The 21743-nt window shown below is 36.9% G+C and overlaps 1 protein-coding gene across 5 annotated transcripts in view; it reads left to right on the top strand.

Annotated features, from left to right (window-relative positions):
• The window catches only part of CEP128 (centrosomal protein 128), a 214191-nt gene that overhangs the window by 103502 nt on the left and 88946 nt on the right, over positions 1-21743 (top strand). For all 5 annotated transcript variants that reach the window (XM_027552581.1, XM_027552579.1, XM_027552578.1 and 2 more), the window contains 4 exons: positions 7862-7948; positions 11278-11352; positions 12993-13125; positions 21112-21257. In XM_027552581.1, coding sequence (XP_027408382.1) covers positions 7862-7948; positions 11278-11352; positions 12993-13125; positions 21112-21257 — 441 coding nt within the window. The remainder of the gene's footprint in view (positions 1-7861; positions 7949-11277; positions 11353-12992; positions 13126-21111; positions 21258-21743) is intronic.

The following is a 21743-nucleotide window of genomic DNA, read 5'->3' as shown; positions in this document are numbered from 1 at the left end:
TAAATGTGCTCTAGGGACCCTCTATTAAGGCCAGTGTTGTTGCTGTGATCTTAAATATGTAAAAGACAACCTGAATCCAGAAGCAGGGCACATGATAGCTTTATAGCTAAACTGCTTTTAAGAAAAAAAACAAGTTTTAAAGGGCAAAATAACACAGTAATAGAAATTCATTGGCTTGTGAATTTTTTTCCTCTTTATAACTACTTTTACTGGGTCAGTTTTCAATATAATTCTAAGTTGCTTGATCTAAGTCAAATGGAAAAGAAATCCAGTGTGGCCTTTCATTTTTAAAAGAGGTAGTAAATGAATTAAAGTTTGTTACTAAGGTTTAAAGAAATGACTTGTAATTTTGATTTAGTTAATGTTAAACTGTTTCTCTTTGACTGTTACCTGTGTTTCCAAAATTTAAAGTGCATTAATGTATCTATTTACTAGGTCTTAAGAGTTAGACCTCTTTTGGTCTTTCATTTTAAACTAATGTAGAAAATGTAGAAAATAGGTTCAGCGTTTTGGGCTAGAATATTGCTTGTGTGTTACTTGTTTACTGGCTTATGTTGTATAGGTAGTAGAAATAATGTTTTAAGTTAACGAGATTTCTAAATAATATGGTTGAAATAGAGTAATTTTCTTTGGGTTGCTTCTCAATACCTCACTTTTGCTCCTCCAGTGAAAACAATAAAGTTTAAGTTCTTGTTGCCTCAGTTTTCTGAGACTTAAATATCCTTAGAGGAGCAGTCCCTAACCTTTTGGTACCAGGAACCGGTTTCATGGAAGAAAATTTTTCCACATACTGGGGTTGGAGTGGGGATGGTTTCGTGATGATTGAAGCAATTACATTTATTGTGCACTTTATTTCTATTAATATTACATCAGTTCCACCTCAGTTCATCAACCATTAGACCTTGGAGTTTGGGGATCCCTGCCTTAGAATAAAAGGAGAAATAAGAAAGGCATTAGATGATGTTTTAGACATAAAGTAGAGCTACAATAGAAACATATGTTATTTTGGAAAAGTGATAAAATTAACTGGAAAGTGAGGAGGAAAGTATTATTGCAGATTCTTAGATATCCAAGAGAATTAGAGATTCTTTTATTCAACCAGCTCATATATGGAAATTCAAATTTAAAAACAAAATAGTTGACTTTCAGAAGAATTATGTTTTTCTAGGGCATAATCCTAAAGGAAATCAGTTCTGAATATTCAGTGGAAGGACTGATGCTGAAGCTGAAGCTCCAATACTTTTGCCACCTGATGCGAAGAACTGATTTATTGGAAGAGACCCTGATGCTGGGAAAGATTGAAGGCAGGAGGAAAAGGGGACGACAGAGGATGAGATGATTGGATGTTATCACCAACTCAAAGGACGTGAGTTTGAGCAAGCTCCGGGAGTTGGTGATGAACAGGGAGGCCTGGTGTGCTGCAGTCCATGGGGTCTCAAAGAGTCGGACATGACTGAGCAACTGGACTGAGGGCATAAGTCCATGTACTAGGAAACACAATTTGATTAAAGTTCAACTTACTGATATTCCTTTCACATCAAGTAAAATGACTAACATTTATACTAATTATAAGATACAAAAATTAAATACCTATTAGTATGAGAACGTAGCCTTCCTAAGTGATCAGTGGAAAAAAATAGAGGAAAACAACACAATGGGAAGGACTAGAGATCTCTTCAAGAGAATTAGAGATACCAAGGGAGCATGTCATGCAAAGATGGGCTCAATAAAGGGCGCAAATGGTATGAACCTAACAGAAGCAAAAGAGATTAAGAAGAGGTGGCAAGAATACACAGAAGAATACACAGAAAAGATCTCAATAACCCACATAACCACAATGGTGTGATTGTTCAGCTTGAGCCAGACATCCTGGAGTCCGAAGTCAAGTGGGCCTTAGGAAGCATCATTACAAACAAAAGCTAGTGGAGGTGATGGAATTCTAGTTGAGCTATTTCAAATCCTAAAAGATGATGCTGTGAAATCAAAAAAGCAAGAGGGTTCCAGAAAAACATCTACTTCTGCTTCATTGATGACACAACAAACTCTGGAAAATTCTTCAAGAGATGGGAATACCAGACCTGCCTCCTGAGAAATCTGTATGCAGGTCAAGAAGCCAACAGTTAGAACTGGACATGTAACAATGGACTGGTTCCAAATTGGGAAAGGAGTATGTCAAGGCTGTATATTGTCACCTTGGTTATTTAACTTATATGCAGAGTACATCATGAGAAATGCTGGGCTGGATGAAACACAAGCTGGAATCAAGATTTCCCGGAGAAATATCAATAACCTCAGATATGCAGATAACACCACCCTTATAGCAGAAAGTGAAGAGGAACTAAAGAGTCTCTTGATGAAAGTGAAAGAGGAGAGTGAAAAAGCTGGCTTAAAACTCAATATTCAAAAAACTAAGATCATGGCATCCAATCCCATCACTTGTTGGCAAATAGATGGGAAACAATGGAAACAGTGACATACTTTATTTTCTTGGGCTCCAAAATTGCTGCAGATGGTGATGGCAGCCTTGAAATTAAAAGACACTTGCTCCTTGGAAGAAAAGCTATGACCAACCTAGACAGCATATTAAAAAGCAGAGGCTTAAAAAGCAGAGACAGCATATTAAAACCATCTAGACAAAGCTATGGTTTTTCCAGTAGTCATGTATGGATGTGAAAGTTGGACCATAAAGAAAGCTGAGTGCATTGATACTTTTGAACTTGGTATTGAAGAAGACCCTTGAAAGTCCCTTGGACAGCAAGGAGATCAAACCAGTCAATCCTAAAGGAAATCAGTCCTGAATATTCATTGAAAGGACTGATGCAGAAGTTGTAACTCCAATCCACCTCATATGAAGAACTGCCTCATTGGAAAAGACCCTGATGCTGGGAAAGATTGAAGGCAGGAGGAGAAGGGGATGACAGAGGATGAGATGGTTGGATGGCATCATCGACTCGATGGACATGAGTTTCAGCAAGCTCCAGGAGTTGGTGATGGACAGGGAAGCCTGGTGTGCTGCAGTCCATGGGGTAGTAAAGAGTTGGAATCGACTGAGTGACTGAACTGATGTGATGAGAATGAAAAGTAATTATTTGCCAACTGCCCTGTAAGGGGATCCTGGATCCTGGTAACTTTTCTTTATGGAGTGAGGAAAGCGGGGATGTTGGACATGGTAACCAGTATAAGTGTTCAAAGTTGAGAACTGGAATAGAGCACATTGCTCTGTATAACTTGGGGAGGGATATTTAGAAGCCATTTGGGAATATCTAGAAGCTGAAAAGAAACCAAACAATGAAGCTGAAGAAAGATGGAGGAGAACTGGGGAGAAAGAGAGTTCCTGATGAGTAAAATAGGAGAATTAGGATTAGATGGAGACTTGATGAGTGTACTCCATCCACTGATATGGTCTTACATAAATTCTACATTACCCATTAATGTTTTTGGTGCAGGTAGGTTATCTGGAGGAGAGTGCAGAGGGGTTCAACTTTCTACTTAGCAGTGAGCACTGGCCTGTGAGTTAACATATCAGGAATCTGGGTTGCATTTTGTAGGCCAAAAACATACTGGTAATGTTACATTAGGTCTGATTTTAAGCTTAAATTGGTGGGTGAAATTTAAGCATACTTGCACAGCTCAAATTGTCTACCAGAATATTACTTTAGTGATTTTAAGGTATTTCCACATATTCTTTGATATTCTCCCACTGGGAAGTGGAGCTTAACTCTTCTCCCTTTGATTGTGGGCTGGACTTAATGACTTGCTTCTAACAGGGTCTGAACAGGAAAGAATACTAACTTTATGGCAGGGAGATTTGGCAGCTACCACCCTGCACTAAACAAGTGATCAAGGCTATCCTTGCTATCCTGAGTCATGTTACCATGTTCCCTACAGCGTAGCTCTGAGAAGGGCACTTACCTTTGGATATTCTGTCCCCATATTTATGAGCTCTGTCTAATTATGAGAAGACATCAGAAAAACCCATATTGAAGGGTGTTCTATGAAATATCTGTCTTGAAGATACTTGAAGTATTTTCTCTTTGAAAATACTGAAATCGTAAAAGGAAGAAAAGATTGAAAAACTTCCCCAGATCAGAGGAGACTAAAGAGATAAGATGCTCTGAAGTGTCTTGAATAAAGACCATATGATAAGTTGAATAAAACCTGTAGCTGAATGGTTTTGTAACAGTTTTGACATCTTTGTTTTGATAAACCTACCATTGTTATGTAAGATGTTAATTTTAGGGAAAGCTAGGTGAAAGATATATGGGAATTCTAAGCTGTCTTTACAATTGTACTGTAAATCTGAATTATCAAAAATAAAACCATTCAGAGGATTTTTTCCCTAAGGAAAAGTCTAAAATGATGTCTTTGGAAAACAGGAAAGGGTTATTAACTCTTTGACATAAACCCCCAAATAAATATTCATTTTCCGACATCACTATATCATAATAATTGTTTCTTTCAGAAAGAAAGACAGCTTGGTGTTTGAGAAAATGTAGTGGTTAAGAAAGGTGGGAGAAATCTGGGAAACTTTAATGTAGGTGATGAACAGAGTTGGCCAGTTGTAAACTGCAGTTGTTATTCAGGAATTATAAAGGGATGTTTATTCATCCATTAAATAACATATGTTTACCACCTAAAATGTGCCAAGAATTGTGTTAGTGTTAAAATGTGATCATGACAGATGGGGTCCCTGGCTTTCTGAAGCTTATACCATAGTGACAACAAACCTTTTGCAGTTCTCTTTGGAAATGTAAAGTTCTAGATAAACAAGGCATATTTGAATGCCTATCTATGTAAGTTAAAATGAGCATATAAATGAATTAAGCTTTTAAAAAAATTGACTTAAACTAAGGTATGTGAACACTTGGAAAATGTTAATATGTCTTTCTTGTTTGTTTGGTGTAAAATGTGATAGGATTTTTAAATTCTAAGTTTTGGAGCTCATGAGAAAAGGACAGAAATGTATTAATTCCAGTTAGTAAAATGGAAACATTTCTTCCCTGAGAATTTTTGGAGTTTGAGTTCTTAAGTAAGTTAAATTCCTTAGAGTGGCGGCATGAAGTTAAGCCAGGTTTATAAAGGTGCCTCCTTCTGTTTTCAGTAAGCAGAGGTGGAAACAGTTTGAAACATGAAGATGTACAAAATCTTACTGGAAGGACGTTAGCAGCTACTGGCTGAAGGTTGAAGAGTCTTCCAAGGTGGATTTTGAATTTGGCTTTGGAAGTGAATGACTCTCATATTTGGGACAGGCTCATCTTTCTGGAAGTTTTTTATGGCCTTAAGTGATGCCACCTGGCTTGGGTGGGCCTTCAGTGCATACCCATTTGAAATGGCTTCTGCTTAGGAGTTTGAATCCAGAAGGGGAGCCTGGGGAGCCTGACTGTTTATAATTTGATCAAACTTATCATCTGCCTGAAGAAGTCTCCTCCCTGTGGAAAAGCCCAGGCTGGTTTTTAAAAGTTCAAAGAAAAAGTATTGAAAAGATAACCAACTAAGTTTCACTTACTAAAGAAAAAAAAGGTGAGGGGTGGCTAGGTTGGAATGATGATGTTGGGGAATAAGATAGTTCAAATATTATTAAATGAATTCATGAAAAATATAGCAATAATTTGTATCTTTTTTTCTTCAAATTTTCCCTCCTTCCCTCTCCCTCTTTCTCTCTCTCTCTCTCACACACACACACACACACACGTTAGGTGGAATTAGACTGAAGAAGCAAGGAAAGAATAGAGATGCAGTAATTCTCAAATTTCTAGGATAATTTTTTCAGGAAAAATTTCTAAACACATCCCACCAGCCAAAAACAAGTAGGTTATACATATATAAGTAAGTATTATTACAAATTTTACTTAACTTACAATAAAGAACAAGTATCAAACATCAAAATCACTTGGTAGCTACCTGAAAAATGTTATGATTTGTAATACTTTATCAATTGTTAGCAGTTTTGTAATCATGATTGTTGATGTTTAATCACTGTGTCATGTCCTACTCTCTTGTGACCCCATGGACTGCAACCCACCAGGCTCCTCTGTCCATAGGATTTCCCAGGCAAGAACAACTGGAACTGGAGTGGGTTGCTATTTCCTTCTCCAGGGGAATCTTCCTGACCCAAGGATCAAACCCATGTCTCCTGCATCTCCTGCACTGGCAGGTGGATTCTCTACCTCTGAGCCACCTGGGAAGTCCCCTTTTAATGCTTTAAAAGTATCAAATTATTTAGTCTTCATATTCACTCTGTGCTTAATACTGTTATTTCAACATGGAGAGGCAATACCATTCAGGGTTAAGAGGCAGACAGCCCGAATCTACTTCCTGTCTCTGTCATGAACTAGATGAATGACCTTGAGCAAAGTATTCAATTCTTTGTAACTCCAGCTTCCCTCTTAATAAAATGGCTTTAATGATAACTCATGGAATTTTCATAAAAATTAAATATAAGTATTTAGTATGTAGAATATATTAACATTTACTTTATGTAAGAAGAAGAAGAATGCCTGACCACAGCACTCTCAAGTATTATTACATTATTTATACTCAAACCAAAACTACTCTGCATTTTTGGGTTTCCCTGCTGGCTCAGTGGTGAAAATTCCACCTGCCAGTGCAGGAGACTTGGGTTCAGTCCCTGGGTTGGGAAGATCACCTGGAGAAGGAAATGGCAATCCACTCCAGTATTCTTGCTTAGAAAATCTCATGGACAGAGGAGCCTGGCAGGCTACAGTCAATGGGGTTGCAAAAGAGTCAGACACAACTTAGCAACTAACCAACAACTCTGCCTTTTTCTTTAATTGTTTTTATTAGTGAGAGTAGGAGCCGTGCAGAGGGAGCAGTAATCTCATGGATAGGGGTCCATGGTTATTCTGTATACACATGTTTATGCGCTTTGGAGATATTTGTGGGATATGTGAGTAAATGAAATCGAAATGTGATTGATTATATTTGTTTCAAAACAACAGTTTTATCATGTTTTGCTGTTTGCCTAAAAATAATTTTTCTTTTGAGCATCATAGAACTTGTTGGAAAAGAGATCTGGAAATTTGGCTTTTCTCAATTTTGATGGTCTCCACACATGTACCTTTTTAAGTCTAAATGCTCAAAGTGTCAAACATTTTTTTAAACAAATGGATTGTTTTTTAGATGAAAGATTGCTCTTAGTATAAACTTTTTTCTCAAGTTTAATTTTGTTTTAACATAGATACAAACCAAAACAAACACTTTTGTGGTTAAGTTTTGAAGTTTGTATTTTTGTAAAGTTCCTTTTCTTCATTTTATTAAAGAGAGAAAAATGGGAAAAAAAATCAAAAGGAAAAAAGGAAGAAAGTTAAAAGGAAAAAATATTTATTAAAGAGAGAGAAAAAAAGAATACTTTTTTTTGCTGTATGTGAAGTAAGGTTTGAAGAGCCAGTTATATGTTGTGATAAAATGTCATACATGCAATAATGATGCAACCAGCATCTTTCTACCTTGATTTTTTTTTTTTCCAGAATTTGAAAAGGTAGTCAACTGGTTTTTGGTATCATATCAAGAATAGTTGAACAGATAATATAACTTGTAAATACTGTTATTTCTGCAGGCTGTAAAATTTGTTTCCAAGAAAATTGTTAGCTGTCTAAGTTCTCTGAATGTGTTATAAAATTCCCAAAGATGGGAAAAAATGAAATTAAGTCGAACTTGATTAGGTAGATTGGAAAGGTGTTTATATTTGATCCCCAGCAAAGTGATCTTAGGACTTGAGTGAATGAGCAGGTTGTAATTCATGTGTATGTTTTGGGCAATTCATAATCATCTGCCTCAGCTTCTTCTTAATAAATCCTTTTGGAATATTAATAGTGTTTATTTTCCCATTCTGTCTTTCTAGGCACTGAAGAAACAAGAAGCTAAAGCAGAGGAGAATGAAGGAGAAATGAAAAATAAGCTAAGACAAACAGAAAGTGAGAAGAGTAAAGTAAGATTCTGAAAATCGTCTTTCAAAGAGTACTAATGTTTGGGGCCACTGACGCTCACTGGATGTCCTGAGGTCATTTGCTCATTAGTGCAGCGAGGCCTTTATGTCTTGGTGTGGAATCCCTTGGCCTCAGGGCTCTGCCGCTCTCTGCTATTTGCTCTTGGAAACATGCACAGGTCGTTTGCTGCCTTGTCTTCTGGCCACTTTACTTTTTCAGACGGGGGTTAAACATGGCCATTCCTTGTTGGAGAACATTTAAAGAGCTTGACTTTGCTGCAGGGTTAGGAAAGACCTGTTGTTTAAAGGCTGAGTATTTTGCATCTGTTCATTTTCATTACAGAAGATAAAAATAAGCAGCCTCGTTCTGAAAAATCCTCTGTTCTTATTAAATATTAAGAACCTTTGCTATATATTCATGTCTGTGAACCTACAGAGTCTAGCCCTTTAGAACTGGAAGGTGATTCAGAGGCCAAACAACTCTCTTCAATTTGCAAATGAGTAGGTTTTAAGCTGAGCCCAGAGTAATAAATGATAAAGTGAAAATTTGCCCCCGCTGTAATATTCTTTATCCCATTTTTTATCTTTTCCGTTTGCCTTTGCCTCCTTTATTTCACCAAATTCCGTAGAGTTCCATGATGCGTTTCTGCTGCCTTCATGGTGGTAAGCAAGATGTGTCGGGCCATCACGCTTGCCCTTTGGGAGCTGAGACTGCTGACATTACCCAGGAAATATGACCAGGGTAGGCCCTGGTAGATTTTCAAACTACTTTGACTTCAGGGTGATTTCTTCCCTTTTTATTTAGCCATGGAAACAAGAGAACTGGTCAGGTAATATTTTGTGTGGATTCTCTGCCTCTACAGGTACTTTACAGCTGGCTTAGAGTTGACCTTTGACCAGTGTGGGCTTAGGAACCCTGACCCTCTGTGAAGTCTAAAATCCGAGTATAAAATGTAGTTGGCCCTCTGTATTTGCAGTTTAGCTACGCTTCCACACCTGTGAATTCAACACACTGGGGATCCTGTAATACTGTGGTGTTCCAGTTCAGTTCTGTTCCGTCGCTCAGTCATGTCCGACTCTTCGTGACCCCATGAATCGCAGCACGCCAGGCCTCCCTGTCCATCACCAACTCCCGGATTTCATTCAAACTCATGTCCATTGAGTGGGTGATGCCATCCAGCCATCTCATCCTCTGTCGTCCCCTTCTCCTCCTGCCCCCAATCCCTCCCAGCATCAGAGTCTTTTCCAATGAGTCAACTTGACCTGGGGAGTTCCTCTTTCAGTATCCTATCATTTTGCCTTTTCATACTGTTCATGGGGTTCTCAAGGCAAGAATACTGAAGTGGTTTGCCATTCCCTTCTCCAGTGGACCACATTCTGTCAGATCTCTCCACCATGACCCGCCCGTCTTGGGTTGCCCCACAGGCATGGCTTAGTTTCATTGAGTTAGACAAGGCTGTGGTCCTAGTGTGATTGTAAACTGTGGTGTTTACAATTAAAAAAAAAAAAAAAATCCGTATGTAAATGGACTTCTGCAGTTCTAACCTATGTTGTTCAAGGGCCAGCTCTACTTTAAAAAATATGTGATGTTTATTTTCTGGGCTGCATGTATGGTATTTAAAAAGCTTATATAATTGGATTAGAAAATTGTTTTGAAATAATAATAGGTCTGTAGAGGTTGCAAAATAAAATGTGCCCTGTGCCCTTTACCCAATTATTTTCAATGGTAACATTTTGTTTTATTGCCATCCAGTATCAAAACCAGCGAATTGACACTTGCAATGCATCCAGCTTATGCAGATTTCACCAGTTTTATTGTGTCTGTGTCGAGTGAGGCTGTGTGTGTGCTTTTTTGTGTGTGCTTATCTTATTGCCGCCACAGTCAAAGCACAGAACTGTTCCATCACCACAGTGCTCCCCTATGCTTCTCCTTAGTAGCCACCTCGACCACACGCACAATTTCTGAAGGACTAATGTATAGATAGTAGTTTGTTCAAATGAAGTGATAATTTAGGATAACTATTAAAATCGAAGCACTTAATAACATCTTAATCCAAACTTGTGATTTCACAAAATGACCTTACCCTTACAAATTGCAAGCATGTCCAGCATATATAAGCTCTGGATTTTTAGCAAACATTTTTTCCATTTGAAAGGGGAGGAAAAATGATTTTCCCTTTACAAACCTTTTAGTTCTTTGGCTGGTCTAATAATTAAATTGATATCAAGCAGATTAATAGGAGAATAAGCATTTAATTTTGTTCGTATGGGAGCCCCACAAACATACGAGATACAAAGGCAGCCAGGCAATTGAAATTGAAGCTTATCTCCCATCCTGAGCTAAGGAAAGGAATAGGGGCCTGGGACTTCAGAGGGAAGGAAGGCAGTTCAGAGGAAGTGAGGAGGGTGGGTTATGGTTAACAGATGTTTGCCCTGGCATGCAGGTATATCTTTCAGATACAGAGAGTATCTTTAGTAATAGCTCTTTTCCTGGTACAGACCCGCTTTCTAAATTTTTTTATGCAGTTAAGGGGAAGATGAAAAGCTTTTCCTGAGTCTGCTGGGCTTTGCTTACCATCAGCTCACAATAATACTTGAGCCAAAGAAGTGTACTTTGGGGTGGCATATTTTTCTCCCCTTTACATCCTGTTATATTTTTCAACTTGAAATTAGCTAGGCACAGTGACTTTGTAGCGTATTTAGTTACCTAACTGGCACATTTTCTGTGAGTATTATCTAATGGCAGTATTATTAGGGAAATTTAAAATGTCTTATTCTGAATTGAGATACTTCAAAATTTTTGAAATGTTATGAATATTGGAAATATTAGGAGTATAAGACTATTAAGAATATAAAGTAGTCACCAACTGGATGAAATATACCTTGAGTCATTGGGTGCCTGAAATTTTTATTCTAATTTAGTTCATATGATACTACATGTAGTAATTTAAAGAAAAAAATCGCTTTAGACTTTTGCATTAAAATGATTTAAAACTGAAGGGAGCTCAGAGATTGTCTTATATAAAACCCTTATTTTAGAGATAACAAAAAGGAGGCCTTTAAGGAAAGACTATTTAAACAGGTCATAATTGAGATGAAACTGACCAGAGTGCAGACCTCCTGCAGTCTGGTCTGGTTCAGTTTTTGTTATTTAATTACCATTATTTTAATGGGAGCATTGATATGTGTTTATCACAAGATGTTTATCTTTTTATATTAGCTGTAAAAGTCTGAAAACCTTTTCACTTTTCTCCTCTTAAACTATGCCTGTAATAATTTAGTTTTCTTCTGCCCCACTGGACATTTTTCCTTATCCTTTGATGAAACTCTAGCTTCAACAGGAATTGGAGCTATCTCGAAGGTTACTGAATCAGTCAGAAGGCAGCAGAGAAACACTTTTGCATCAGGTAAGTATGCAAGCTATGATAATCTGCTTTTACATTAAATCAGGATTGAGTCTCTTTCTCTATTAAATGTCTTTGTGAAAGGGCAAAAAAATTCAGGTCTAGGAAATTTTTTTTTCTTTCTTTTTTTTTAAAATTTTATTTTATTTTTAAACTTTACAATATTGTATTGGTTCTGCCATATATCGAAATGAATCTGCCACAGGCCAGCACACATAAGCAAAAGATGAAATCCTTTCAGGAAGATTCAGAGAAAGCCAGCACAAAGCACCAGCCCAAGTTCTTCCTGTGACAGTGTATCTTGCTGATTGCCGCTCCAATTTAGAAATTATCTCTCTTAGCATAACCAGTGTAAAAATGAGACTGGATGGGTAAGATACAATTTTCCCAGGAGCTTAATTTTATTAGAGGAGGCATTGGAGAGTGAAGGAGGAAGTAAAACACATAAAACAGACCTTTGCACGTTCAAGTTCCCTTGAATGTATCATTGTCTTATATTCTCGTTTTCAAGATGCTACCTGCTTCCTTTCAACCAGAGATAAGGCTTAATTTTAAAACATAACATTTTGTAGCCCATTAGCCCATAATAGTTGTTTGTTGCTTCTGATATTTAAAGTTCAGTAGCTTGAAATAGCTATCTTACATACACTGGGAAAGGGCATTGGATTTCTAACTGTCTTTCTGCTTGTGTTTAATGTAAATTGCAGTTGTACTTGCCTCTCTTTTGAGGTATGGGTTACATAACTCACTACATAATATGCTAGGTAGGCAAAGATGTCAGACATTATAGATGTTCAGGAGTAGTTTATTTGATGATTAATCCTGAAAATGCAACATGGCACCTGTTTTACAAAATCCTTAAAAACGTGTAATGGCTTTATTCTGCAGCCAGTGGTATGATGGAATTAATGTTGGCAGAGTTTAGACTTTCTTTTATGGAAGGTTATATCTATATTCAATTCCTTCTGATTCTTTTGGTTTTAGAACTCTGCCTTATAACTTCTAACCTTTTGAAATAAGAGATTTCTGTGTTTAGGTTGCCCTTTGACTTTAGCTGAGATGTTCTGCCACCGCTAACTTGTTTAATGGTCATTGGGGACTTGCCTGCTAGACTCCAGATACATGCAGATGAATAAAAGGGTACCTGACCTCAAGGAGTTTATACTTTTTTCAACAGCCTTCAGTGCTTATTTATTTTGAGCAGTACTTTGATATCAAAATGTTTTAAATTGTGATCATTTCACTTGACTTTACCAACCAATAGACTACATTCACATGAAAGAAAATAAGTGAAAAATGTAAAAACATACAGTACTTAACAGGAGGTGATTTGGGTTAATAGTAGTAGAGTAGATTGAGGTGAAAATAGGGATTTTGTAAAATGTGGTCAAATTATTTGTCATAGACACAAAGAAGGGGAAAATACCTTCATCGTGAAAGGAATAGGAATAAAGAAGTGAAGCAAGGGACTATTCCTCTGTGCTTGTCATAATGAAAGTAACTTGGTGTCAACTTGTGCTTATAATAATCTGTGGGAAGTGATTTTTTCCCTAGGGAAATAATTTGTAATAATTATAAGTTCAATTATTGTTTTCCTGATTTTAAAACTAATGAAAGCTTCACCTTTGATTATATGTATTTAGGTAGAAGAGCTCCGCACACAGCTTATGAAAGCAGAAGGAGATCCAAAGGGTTTACATCATCAAGTATCTCAGATTTCCAGGCAACAGTCAAGTCTTCAGGATGAACAGGGAGATGACTGGAGGTTTAGGAGAGGTATATTTCTGATTTGTAAATGTCTGGGGCCTTTTTTAAAAAACTTTTATTGGAGTATAGTTACTTTACAATATTGTGTTAATTTCTGTTGTTTTTGATTTTCTGAAATAATTTTCATTTTCAAAATAGCTTTTCTTCTGTTCTTTTCACCATATTCTTGATCTACTACAAGGTTTTCCAAATTAATCATAGTTTAGCATGCAGTTGTTACAAACAGACATAATTTTATAGCAGTATTGAGCAGATGGTACAGAGATTTCCTGAGTATGCCTGCTTCTTCATATCACAGATTCCTCAGCTGTCAACATCCCTCACCCCAGTGGTGCATTTGTTATAACTGATGAATTGGATATTGACACATCATTGTCGTCCAAAGCCCATAGTTTACCGTAGGGTCCACTTTTGGTATTGTGTTTTCCATAGGATTTGACAAACATGTAATGACATGTATCCATCATTATAATATCATAGTGTAGTTTCACTGTCCTTAAAATTCTCTGTGTTTCACTATTCATCCCTCTCTCCCCCTAACCTCTGACAAACACTCATCTTTTTATCGTTTCCTTAGTTTTGCCTTTTCCAGAATCTAATAAATGAATAGTTGGAATCATACAGTATGTAGCCTTTTCTGATTGGCTTCTTTACTTAGTAATTTCCTTTTAGGTTTCCTCCATGTCTTTTCATGGCTTGAAAGTTCTTCAAAAGAAAAAGAAAAACAAAACAAAACAAAACTTTTTTGTTTTGAAAGCACTGCATAATATTTCATTGTTTGGATGTACCACAGTTTATTTATCCGTTTATGTACAGAAGCCTGTCTTGGTTTCTTCCACATTTTGGCAATCATGAATAAAACTGCTGAAAACTAAACATCTGTGTGCAGATTTTTGTATAGACTTAAGGTTTCATCTCTTTTGGATAAATATCAGAGAGTGTGATTGCTCAGTCATATGACAAGAGTGGTTAGGTTTGTAAGAATCTTCAAACTCTCTTCCAAAATAGCTATATCATTTTGCCTTCTACCAGCAGTGATGAGATTTCCTGTTGTTCTGCCTCCTTCTCAACATTGAGAATTGTCAGCGTTCTGTATTTTAGCCATCCGGATAGGTGTGTAGTGGCATCTTGTTTTAATTTGCATTTTACTGATAACATGGTGTGGAGCATTTATTCATATGCTTATTTACTATATACACACACACACACACACACACACACACACACACATATATATATATATATATCTTTTCTGCTGAGATATTCATTAAAGTCTTTGGCCCATTTCTTAGTTGTTTTCCTGTTATTGTTAAGAGTCATTTGTATATTTTGGATAGCAGTCCTTTATCAGTATGTCTTTGCAAATAATATCGCACAGTTTACGGTTTGGCTTTTCGTTCTCTTAAGATTATCTTTCACAGAGCTGAAATTTTTAATTTTAATGAAGTCCAGCTTATTCCTTCTTTCTTTCATGGATTGTGAGTTTGGTGTTATATCTAAAAAGTCATTGCCAAACTGCAAATAATTCTCTTTACCTTCTAAGAGTTTTATAATTTTGCATTTTACACTTAAATCTGTGATCCATTTTGAATTAATTTTCGTGGAAGATTTAAATTCTGTGTCTAGATTCAGTTTTTTTTTTTTTTTTTGCGTGTGAGTCTTCAGTTCTAGTGTCCTTTGTTTAAAAAGACTCTTTTCCCCGTTGTATTGCTTTTGTTCTTTGTCTAAGATCAGTAGACTGTTTTATGTGGGTCTACTTCTGGGCTCTTGGTTCTGTCCCAGGTGTCTACCTGTCTTTTTTTTTTTTGGCCAGTACCACACTGTTTTGTTGGATAGTGTCAGTCCTCCAACTCTTTCCTTCTTTTTCAGTGTTGCTCTTGCTATTTGGGATTCTTTGCCACTCTTTGTAACTTTAGAATCAGGTTGTCAATATACGCAAAATAACTTGCTGGGATTTTGATTGGCTTGCGTTGAATCTATTGCTGAAGTTGAGAAGTACTGACATTTTGACAATATTGAGTCTTCCTGTCCATGAAAATGGATTATCTCTCCATTTATTTTGTTCATCCTTGATTTCTTTCATCAGAATTTGGTAGTTTTCATCATATAGATTTTGTTAGATTTATACTTAAGTATTTGATTTTTGGGCTTCTCAGGTGGCTCAGTGGTAAAGAATCTGCCTGTTCATGCAGGAGACTCTGGAGACATGGGTTTGATTCCTGGCTCGGGTAGATCCCCTGGAGTAGGAAATGGCAACCCACTACAGTATTCTTACCTGAAAATTCCATGGACAGAGGAGCCTGGTGGGCTGCAGTTCATGAGGTAGCAAAGAGGTGGACCTCACTGAGTGACTGGCATGCATGCATTTAATTTGGGGGGATGTTAATGTAAATAGCATTGTGTGTTTAATTTCAAATTTCTCTTGCTTGTTGTTATATTAGTGTCCAGTTTTAATGTCTTCTCTGCTTGATTTTTAAACCCATTTCAGTTGTCAGATCTGCTTATCTTATGAGTCTTCCTTTTAGAAAGAGCCAACAAGCCAGTTGTGGAATTTTTTAAAAATACATGCACATACATATATTGGAGAAGGAAATGGCAACCCACTGCAGTACTCTTGCTTAGAAAATTCCATGGATAGATGAGCCTGGTGGGCTACAGTCCATGGGGTCACGAAGAGTCGGACACGACTGAGCGACTTCATGACTTCACAACAACACGACATACATATGTGCACGCATGCACACACACATACGTGTGAGTGTATTTTTGTGTGTGTATTTTTACTTAAATTGGAAATCCCTATGCTTTTCACTTTCTCTTAATCTGATTTTCAATATAAATTAATATTCTATCTTTGTTTTGTTACCTGGAGATTTGGAAAAAAAAATTAATCAGATTGTAGAAGTGGTCATGAACCATATGACTGGCTTTTTTAATGTTGATTAGAAAGGCCTTGTGTTTGAAAATCTTTAGAATGTTTTTTCAGTGGAGCTGTTGATTTTGGTTGTAGAATTTAATTACTCTGGATGTATTTCTTTTTGAAAGTTTTGTGTTTAACAGAAATGGTGATATTGAAATTTTATAATGTTTTCTAACAGACTACTAAAGATTGTTCCGCTCTAAATCATTTAAATATTAAGGCATTTTACTCAAATGCCTAGATTACCATAGAAAGTGTTTGATGTTATAAATTCCCAGATTCCCTACACTTAACTCAATATGTTGCCTAAGTTAGAATTCCCACATTACCAGAAAATCTTCTGAATCTACCAGAAAATGGCAGATTTTGACATACTTGTCCTAACATATTTGCATGCCATTAAGGAGAAGGCAATGGCACCCCACTCCAGCACTCTTGCCTGGAAAATCCCATGGACAGAGGAGCCTGGTAGGCTGCAGTCCATGGGGTCACTAAGAGTCAGACACGACTGAGTGACTTCCCTTTCACTTTTCACTTTCATGCATTGGAGAAGGAAATGGCAACCCACTCCAGTCTTCTTGCTTGGAGAATCCCAAGGACGGGGGAGCCTGGTGGGCTGCCGTCTATGGGGTCGCACAGAGTCGGACATGACTGAAGCGACTTAGCAGCAAGTTCAGTTGAGTTTCATGTGGTATTGTAATTTAAACATATTTTGACATTAGAAGCTTGGAAGAAAAGCTATGACAAACTTAGTGTATTAAAAAGCAGAGACATCACTTTGTTGACAAAGGTCTGTATAGGCAAAGGTATGGTTTTTCCAGTAGTCATGTACAGATGTGAGAGTTGGACCATAAAGTAGTCTGAGTGCTGAAGAATTGATGCTTTCGAACTGTGGTGCTTGAGAGTCCCTTGGACAGCAAGCACATCAAACCAGTCAATCCTAAAGGAACTCAACCCTGAATATTCACTGGAAGGACTAATGCTGTGTTCCAGTATTTTGGCCACCTGATGCGAAGAGCTGACTCATTGGAAAAGACCCTGATGCTGTGGAAGATTGAAAGCAGGAGGAGAAGGGGACGACAGTGGATGAGATGGTTGGATGGTATCACCCACTCAATGAACATGAGTTTGAGCAAACTTCAGGAGACTGTGAAGGCCTGGAAAGCCTTGTTTGCTACAGTCCATGGGGTCGCAAAGAGTCAGACACAGCTTAGCCACTGAACAACTTTACAATTTATTTTTAAAAGTAAAATATAGTATTAAGATTATTCACCAGATTTTCATGAAGTTGTACATGGGAATTCTCATTTCGTCTGGAAAAAGATTCTATGGTACATTTGTTATGTTTTGTTGTCTTATAAAATCTAGTTATTTTTGGTGTCTTTGAGGATTCAAAGAATCTCACTTTTTTAAGCTACTTACCAGGCTTAATGAAAATCTTAAAGTTCTTTTATTGTTGTGTCAATGGACTTCTTCACCTTCTTTTAATAATTCTAGAGTTTTCATCTTTATAGAATGCTTGCATTATTTAAAAAAATTCTACGTAAGAAATTGCACTTGTCATCTTCTGCCTGCTCTTTGTTCCTCTACTCACTGCAAAATGACTTCCACTTCTGCTTCTAAAATTGACTTTGCTTAGTTTATTAGTGGTCTCCTCTGTCAAATTCAAAGGAATTTTTAATTACTTGCGTTGGTTTTTGCCCATTTGTTTCCTCTCCCTTAAAGCTCTTCCACTGACCTGATTGTTCCTACTGTTTCCTGGTTCGTCTGTCTTAGTTGTTTTCAGTCTTTCCATCTGAATCTTTTCCGTTTGTTTCCAGTTTGCATTTTAAATGTTGCTATGTTCTAGAATCCTATTTATGGATTTTCTCACTTGGTGCTTCTCCTCTGGGGTTGTTATTTAATCTTAGGCTTTAGCTATCACCCAGGAAGGATGATCCCTAAAGGGAGCTCTTCTCACTCTCCTGACCTCCAACCCTCCAGATGGAGATGCTCCTTCGGTGTCTCTGTACTGTTCCAGCATGCTCAGGAACAGGTTTACAACTGAATTCATACTTTCCTTCAAACCTGTTTTTATTTCCTCTCTTAACTGGTTAAATGTTTCTTTATCCAGATAAGCCTGAAATACAAAGAACGTCCGAACTTACTTCTCCGCTCCATATAATTAGTCTCTGTATCCTGTCTGTTTGAAGATCCTGACAGCTTTTGAAGTGGCTTCTTTCGTGTTCCCACTAACCCAGTTTAGGCATGCTTTATCTCATCTCTGTTACCCTCTTATATTATGCTAGTTTGTCTGTAATCTATCTTCTGTCCTGCTACAAAAGGGACCCTCTGAGACACAAACCCGTCATGTTATTCTCTTGATTAAAACCTCTCATAATTTATTGAATTCTTACAGGGCATCATGCTACTCATCTTCCACTATGTCTTTTAGTTCTTAGAAATATTCTATTAGAAGGATACTCTTCTTATTTCCATTTTAATGATTTTTTTTTAAAGGCTGAAAAGCAAAAAAATCGAATTCCTTGCTTAAAGTCAGATTTGTGGGAAGTAGCAAACCAAATATTTTTTCTTTCCAGGCTTGAACTCTTTAACTGCTATCCTCTACCGACCCATCAACGTTTGTAGCAAGAATTCTTTAAAATGGAGCATATGAGATAATCCTCTGGGAGGAGAGTGTCTCTAACACTATTTGTGTTGTATACTTTGTGTTTTAAGTATTTTAATTTTTATAAATGTTTCATTATATATGCATATATGTGTTATACCTTTATATATATCTACACTTAAATATTTTATGTAGGAACTTCCCTGTAGCTCAGACGGTAAAGAATCTGTCTGTAATGCAGGAGATCCAGGTTCAGTCCCTGGGTTGGGAAGCTCCTATGGAGAAGGGAATGGCAACCCACTCCAGTATTCTCGTCTGGAGAGTCCTATAGACAGAGGAGCCTGGTGGGCTATAATCCATGGGGTCACAAAGAGTCGGACACGATTGAGCAACTAACAATACGCTACTACTGCTATTTTATGTGTAAAACATATCAAAATATTATGTCTCCACATCAAATACATAGATGTGTTTTATAAAATACATATATGTGTATGTTTATATACATATTCATATATATTATCTTCATAAGTTGTATAATAATATTCATACTAACATTAATTTGCATAAATGTGTGTATATTCTAATATTATATATACCATGAAACATGTCTAGATCTATATATAGATAGCTGGGTACTATAGAGGGAGAGATGCACACACATATGCATATTTATATGGGCTTCCCAGGTGGCTCAGCAGTAAAGAACCTGCCTGCCAATGCAGGAGACTTAAAAGACATGGGTTCGATCCCTGATTGGAGAAGATTCCCGGGAGGAGGGGATGGCAACCCACTCCATTATTCTTGCCTGGAAAATCCCATGGACAGAGGAGACTGGCAGGCTACAGTCCATGAGTTCACAAAGAGTTGGACATGACTAAAGTGACTTGGAACACGTGGGTATATATTAATAAATTTATAAAAGTTATTTTTAAGATGAATGGATACATGTATTTTTCAAATGAATAAATACATTTATACGTAAAAATATGCATATTTTCAGGTTGATGATCTAGCAGGAGTGGGCAAAGGATAGCCCACTCCTTTGCCCACGCCTGCCAAATCCAGAGCCGAATCCAGACTGCTTCCTGTTTTTGAATATAGAAACTTTATTGGAATACAGCTACTCCCATTCATTTATGCATTGTCCAGGTCACTTTTGTAATATAATATCAAAGATGAGTAGTTTTGACAGAGACCATATAGCTGCAATATTTACTGTCTGACCTTTTACAGAAAATGTTTGCTAACTCTTAGTCTGTAGGCTGATTTCCAAGCTCCCTGGCAGCGCATGACTGCTGAGTCTGCTGACTCACCTTCCTCACAAGTATTAGCTATGTAGAACATGATGTGTGCAGTTACCCGAATATGAAATCCAATATTATTCCTAGGTGCTTTATGCTATTTCCTTTCCCTGAAATATCAACCCAACTTTATCTGCTTTGCTAGGTGAAATTTTTTATCTATTTTTCAGAACTAACTTTTAAACCAATTTTTACAAACTCAGTTTCTTATTAAGATAGAGTTAATCATTCTGTCCTTTGGACTGATTTTGTATGATAACCATTTACTATACAGAAATTATACAGATACAGGGAAATATCTGTATAGTATCTGAGGGTCTTCTTATCCCTGTTAAAATACTTATGCATCTTTCATACACGCTGTACAATTTTGACAGTTTAATATTTCTGAAGTTGGGATGTGTCTTATGAATGATCTGTAAATTGTATTTGCTAGTGTTTCCTTCCTTCTTTCCTTTTCTGGAAGTGAAAGTACTAGAAAAGAGTATATGTGCCAGTTTTTGACATCTTAACTTCATAGAAGTACTTTATTTATATCTTCTTCCTGTTCTTAGAATGCAAGCTCTTTGAGAAAAGGGTTTTTGTGTTTATTTTTTAAAAAGATGGTGTTACAGTGCCCTTTTCATCATATACCAAATATTTCATATTGAACTAAAAGTATATACTATGTCAGTTTATATTGTTCAGTTGTAGGTTGTTGTCTCCAGAACTAGTAAGTTAAAGGTCAGAACACAGTCAAGATTTAGCTGCCTCCTTTGCTTATGTTGCAAGAAAAGCATTTTGTTGTGTGAACTTCAGTAACTTCAGTAAGCTGTAGAAGCTTAGTTGAAAATTCTTTCAGTATTTTTGTTTTAGAGTTTGGGGGTAATATAGGGATATAACACAAATTAAAGAAAAATGCATAGAATTTTCCTGAAATAAATTATACTGGAAATCAGATAGCAGTCCAAGTACAGTATCAAAATGGGATAACACTGGATGATGTAGCTATGTATTTTAGAAAATTGTGTAAGACTTGAAATAATAGAATGGTGAGTTGGTGACAGCGACATCTAATAAGTGGATTGTATGGAGTAGAGTTAATATTAATAAGCCTACCATTTGAGAGTACATTATCCTGTGAGTAACGAACAACCATCACGCTTTACATTTTCTCTTTTAAGGGGTTGAGCGAGAGGATCTGGAGAAGCAGATGTCAGATTTGAGAGTGCAGCTGAACTTCAGTGCAATGGCTTCTGAGTTAGAGGAAGTGAAGCGGTGCTTGGAGCGAAAAGACAAGGAGAAAGTACATTTGGCAGCCCAAGTGGAGGTGACTTTGCTATGTTTAAGCCATGTTCAAAAGACTTTAGTTTTGTTTCATAGCATTGCTTAGTGAAATTTTAATATAAAGGTTGTGATGTTTTACGAACTCAAGTTTGGGTGGAGATAATGTCAAGTTATCTAGATGGTTACTTTAATTACATAGATAAATTTCTGCGGATTCATTTCTCTTCATTTGGACCTCAAAGCCAGGATACCTATGAAAGCTGCAAATATTCTTCCACTAGCAGTTGAGCCCTTCCCTCAGACAGAAGGGATCTTTCTTCTCTCAAGGAACCGCAGTTATTTGTGGTGGGTGTGGGGGAGCAAGGTGGGGGTGAAATTGGCAAAAGGCATAGCAAAAAGGTGTTACTGATATTTTTGTCTTTGGAAATAGAAAAGTTTTCAAATCTCTAGCTGTTTTGCATGAGGTAGAGGTGCGATGCCTCCATCAATTTAGAGTTGTGTAGTAGTCATGAATGATGAGTGAAGTGTA

The sequence above is a fragment of the Bos indicus x Bos taurus genome, chromosome 10 (genome assembly GCF_003369695.1).
Source record: "Bos indicus x Bos taurus breed Angus x Brahman F1 hybrid chromosome 10, Bos_hybrid_MaternalHap_v2.0, whole genome shotgun sequence".
NCBI lineage: Eukaryota > Metazoa > Chordata > Mammalia > Artiodactyla > Bovidae > Bos > Bos indicus x Bos taurus.
This window is presented reverse-complemented; position numbering and strand designations above follow the sequence as displayed.